This window comes from Lampris incognitus, chromosome 17, assembly GCF_029633865.1.
Source record: "Lampris incognitus isolate fLamInc1 chromosome 17, fLamInc1.hap2, whole genome shotgun sequence".
In the NCBI taxonomy this organism is placed as follows: Eukaryota; Metazoa; Chordata; class Actinopteri; order Lampriformes; family Lampridae; genus Lampris; species Lampris incognitus.
This window is the reverse complement of record NC_079227.1, coordinates 30281235-30286162: the sequence shown is the minus strand read 5'-3', so window position 1 is coordinate 30286162 and position 4928 is coordinate 30281235. Positions and strand designations below refer to the sequence as shown.

Below are 4928 nucleotides of genomic sequence, written 5' to 3'. Positions count from 1 at the left end.
TACTGAGCAACACTATACTTAGCCATAAAATAGGCCGGTGAAAGTCCATGAAAGAGTTAAAAGTTTTGAACCTCTAACAAAGAGGCATGAGCAGCTTACGGCTTAGATTCAAATTCTACTCAAAGTGTGGAGAAACTAGTAGAATCTATTAGAGAGTCCTCTGCAGAACTTGTAATGTTGACCCTTAATCATTTAAGACTCAAAAACATGAGATGACCAAAATGCAAATACCCCCCCTAAAAATAAATAGACACACACACACACACACACACACACACACACACACACACACCGGCTGTAGGCTGGCTGTCCAGTTCACTGTTGAACACAATTTAAATAAAATCAGAGTGTTTCCACTTTGCAGGGGAGAAATATGCATTGGGCTTAATGCCAGTTAACTTGATGCGTCCTCTTTGTTTTACAAGCACATATCCAGTATCCAATCCCAGTTAACTTGGTATGCTCCCAAAGTGTATGACAGCACAACAGTTGCATGTGGAATTATTAATGCAGACATACAAATAAGAACAAGCAAAGTAGCAAGCCGGTTCTCAAGGAAACTGAAGTGGGAAACGAAGGTAAATTATTCCCTTTAAGTTTCACTGTTAAATTGGAAACTGAAGTGGGAAACGAAGGTAAATTATTCTCTTTAAGTTTCACTGTTAAATTGCAGCACGGAGACGTAAGACGGACATCTGCTGGCCAGAGATGGGAAGTACAGCCTGTCCGCGGTGGCCCGCCCCTCGGGTTTATTTGCATTATGATTGGGTAAAAGCGTGATGACGTACTCTGATTTCATTGGCTACTTGTTTTGTTTTTGTCCAATCGGTGTTTTTGTTAGTCACGCACAGAGTCATAGTTCACGCAGAGATGGAGGTCCGGGTGTAGCCTATGCCAAAAACCCTTCAGATGTCTTTGTCATGTCTCAAGAAAAAGTGAAATAATTTGTGGTCTTTTATGAATCAGATGCCTGTTTACCGTTTCGATAATGAATTTGGGTGCACACGCGATGAGATCGTCGTTATCGTTACAGAAGGTAGGTAGTTAAGGGCACATCGGAGCTAGCTTAGCTGGACTAGTGCCCCTCGAGCTTGGAGAGGGAGCCAAGCAAGGAGGGCCAAAAAAGGACTACATGGTTAACCCTGTTGACAGTGCTCCTGCGGGTAGCCGCCTCGCCAGCAGCATTTAAAATTAATTAGCTATCTTTTCCCCGACGGAAGTTACTGAACGACATCTGTCAGAGTATCTACCATAGTTTTGGATAGTTCAGCCAAGAGTGTTCAACATCATCATAAAGCCACTTCACCTTCCTGTTACACTAGACGACCAACGAATGAAGCTTTAATTGTTTTGCCCACCCAGGTTAATGTTGGTTGGGTTGTCAATGGTGTCCTCTTGTCTTTCTTTTTAAAACCAGCCCATCAATTAGTGCTGGATGATACGGAAAATATCACAGTAAATGATAAGAAAATTTAGGGATGTATATCATGATACAAGTGTTCCTGATTGCTGATGGTATCTGCTTGCATATGCAACAATACCATGGTTAATATTCCAAGCGAGCTTCATGATTCACATTGAACTGTTTGGTCAAATTAAATTAGTTTTCAAATATATAGTATTTCAGGCCTCCGTTTGTGAGAAATTTTTAGGGAATAGATTATCGTTGTCATTAATTTAGATAACAAAATTGTGTATTACAATATGATAATATAGGATTGTCATCCTGATACAATGCCACTGAAAGATGATAATGTCGCATCAGTGTCACATGACTTTGCCACACCACCACAGGCTCTTTCATGGCTGTATTTATATCTGTGGGGGAGATATCCATGGGTTTAATTTTTGGAGTCTCAGCCTCTTCCGAATTTATGTGTCAGGACAATGCCAAGGCTTGGAATATTCGCCATGTTTTCTGCATGTTAATTAATTGTGTCTCTTAATTAAAATGTAACATTTTTTATCTATTTCAGCTGTGCATTCTTTCTCTACTACACTTGAAACTCCTGCCGTGTCATTGCTTTCAGCGATCATTGATGAGACACAGTCAAACCATCCGCAGCCTCTGTGCAGGACCCAATTCACCTGGTCCCCTGAGGCCAGATGACTCTCCCAAAAAGAGTGATCCCCAAACCAGCCCCACTAACTCAGCTTGGTCCCCTGCCCATGGCCCACCACCCGCTCCCACCCATTGCTGCATGAGTGGTTGTCATAACTGTGTGTGGATCGAGCATGCGGAGCAGCTCCTGGCATACTACAATGATGGAGGTGACCGGGCACTGGCTGCCATTGAGGAGAATGTCGTGGATGAGAACCTTAAAACCTACCTAAAGATGGAGATCAGACTCTTGAAGAAGCATTGACGTATGCATTTATTTGAAGTATTGATCTTGATTATTGATCATGAAGTGAAATGGGTATGAGAAGAATTGAGGAGGGGAGTTTTCCTGTTTAAAGGAATAGTTTTGCATTTTTGAAGTTTCTCACTATGTTGTTGTCACGGCACTTGTAGTACATAGGTAGGTTTCATTTTCACAGTCGTCCATCCTTTTCTTCATACTGAACATACAGCTTCAGTTTGCTATCCACAGTTCAATGCAGTCAATAGGGAACAAAGCTATAACACTCTTCTGTGCAACAAAAAGCACAATTTTTAAAATGACCACTTGAATTTGCTATGATAGACTGCTGTAGCATCATGTTAGCTTTGGCTGAAACATGGAGTGCTTTTCTTTTTTCTTTTTTTGCACTGCTTGAGCATTGTGGGCTTGTCCCTTATTGATCGCATTGAACCGTAGATGGCCAGACAGAGCTGAGTGCCCAGTATGAAGAAAAGTGTGGATGGCTGTGAAAATTAAACCTACCTATATGTATCACATGAGCAGTGAGTATAAAATATAGATAGACTTCAAAAAATCTTAACTAACCCTTTAAAACCTTTTGACATTTTGTAAGCACTTTATATAGTATATTTAATTCCACTGTGGATGCCATTAAGTTTGTCATATATGTCTATTGGATGAAAGTGTTAAACTGTACCCTTGGTCAAGAACAGCCTGCTTTTGGCCACTGCATATACAGTAGCCTATACTTAAAAATGGGAACAGCTGGCAGTGCATGGAATTATCATTGTGTAGAATGGTGATAGGCATTATCAGACAAATATGTGAAACCATAGGGACATCCAGGTAGTGTAGCAGTCTAGTCCGTTGCCTACCAACACTGGGCTCGCTGGTTCAGATCCCCGCGTTACCTCCGGCTTGGTCGGGTGTCCCTGCAGACGTAATTGGCTGTGTCTGCGGGTGGGAAGCCAGATGTGGGTATGTGTCCTGGCTGCTGCACTAGCACCTCCTCTGGTCGGTCAGGGCACCTGTTCAGGGGCGAGGGGGAACTGGGGGGAATAGTGTGATCCTCCCACGTGCTACGTCCCCCTGGTGAAACGCCTCACTGTCAGGTGAAAAGAAGCGGCTGGTGACTCCACATGTATCGGAGGAGGCGTGTGGTAGTCTGCAGCCCTCCCCGGATCAGCAGAGTAGGTGGAGCAGTGACCAGGATGGCTCGAAAGAGTGGGGTAATTGGCCAGATACAATTGCCCCCCCCCCCTCAAAAAAATATGTGACACCATTTTACATTTTGCTGACGGGTAACTTGCTGACAGTCCTCACCATTTCAAGTTTCATGCCATTACTTTCAAAATGCCACTTTGTCTGATTAAAATGGATGGTGGCTTTCCATTTTGACCCACCATCGCAGGTGTTTGATGGGCAAAAACCACAACAGTGGGGTTGTCACTGCCTCACCTTTTTTCAAGGTGGCTCAATGAAGGAATGGTGGATTATTACATGAGTACAGTAAGTGGCTCTCGGAGCGTTCATGGGAAATAGTTCTGTCGGAAAAGTAGTTTGTGGCCGTGACACATAGTCACCATAGGAGAATCAGTACAGCCAGATTCACACCGCAGCTCAGTTCCTGATCCTGTTGAGGTGATCTGTTCCTTTAAACATGCCAGCGTTTCTTATTTGGATAGCAATGATAATTCTTGCTCTTTTTAACTAATTATGTTGAAACGTTTAGCGTTTTACCACAATCATGAAGCACATTTCCACAAATTCTAGAGGTGTGAACTAAAATGTGAAAGTGCATTACTTTTATTTTTCTATATTTTATGTGTAACTTCTTTTGGTGTATTTAACAGTGTTTCTCAATAACAGATTTGAAAAGTATTTATAAAATAAGTGTGTCTATTAATTAATGTGTCATTGCCCTTGTCTGTTTTGGTGAAATGAAATGAAATATTGTTTTAATACCTCTTTCCCTTGTTAGCGATTGAGCATCGGGAAGGGCCACCAGAGAGTGCCATACACACATAAAACAGCCATCTTCATCTCATGAGGACCTGCAATGATTGGCTGACCCTTTTTTATTAATAACTTTTAATCATGTCTCATTGGTCATAGCTCGTGTCCATGGCATCATTTACCCACCTCTAGACTCATAAGACAGACAGTTTTCATAAAACCTACAGTAGCTTACTGATTATAAACGCATTACTTTCAGCACAGCCAAATGGTGCTTGTCTCGGTCGGCACCCTGATAATTCAGTATTCTGTGGTAAGCGAATACTGAATTATTAAACATTTACATATACAGTATTTACATATACAGTATTATAGAAAAATCATATCCGTGATATTAAATTACTCAAGATGAAGGAGAAAAGCCTCCAGCAAACCTGAAACAATGTTTTTCTTTCTGTCGTGTATATTATATATAGAGAGCAGGTACAACCAGCAACATTGTAATCCATTAGTTTTCACACCAAGAAGGAAGTGGAAAAAAAGGGATGTAAATAGAAACATACTTACAGGATATTGTCCATACATACTATATCTGACATGCCAATGAATAATAGTACAACAAACACA

At 41.5% G+C, this 4928-nt stretch overlaps 1 protein-coding gene across 1 annotated transcript; it reads left to right on the top strand.

Moving 5' to 3' along the window:
- Nucleotides 1–884: 884 nt before the first annotated feature.
- Nucleotides 885–4240, top strand: oxld1 (oxidoreductase-like domain containing 1). Its single transcript, XM_056297654.1, has 2 exons — nucleotides 885–1036; nucleotides 1977–4240. The coding sequence occupies exons 1-2, from the start codon at nucleotides 989–991 to the stop codon at nucleotides 2364–2366; spliced, it is 438 nt and encodes a 145-aa protein (XP_056153629.1). The 5' UTR covers nucleotides 885–988; the 3' UTR covers nucleotides 2367–4240.
- The last annotated feature ends 688 nt before the right edge of the window (nucleotides 4241–4928 follow it).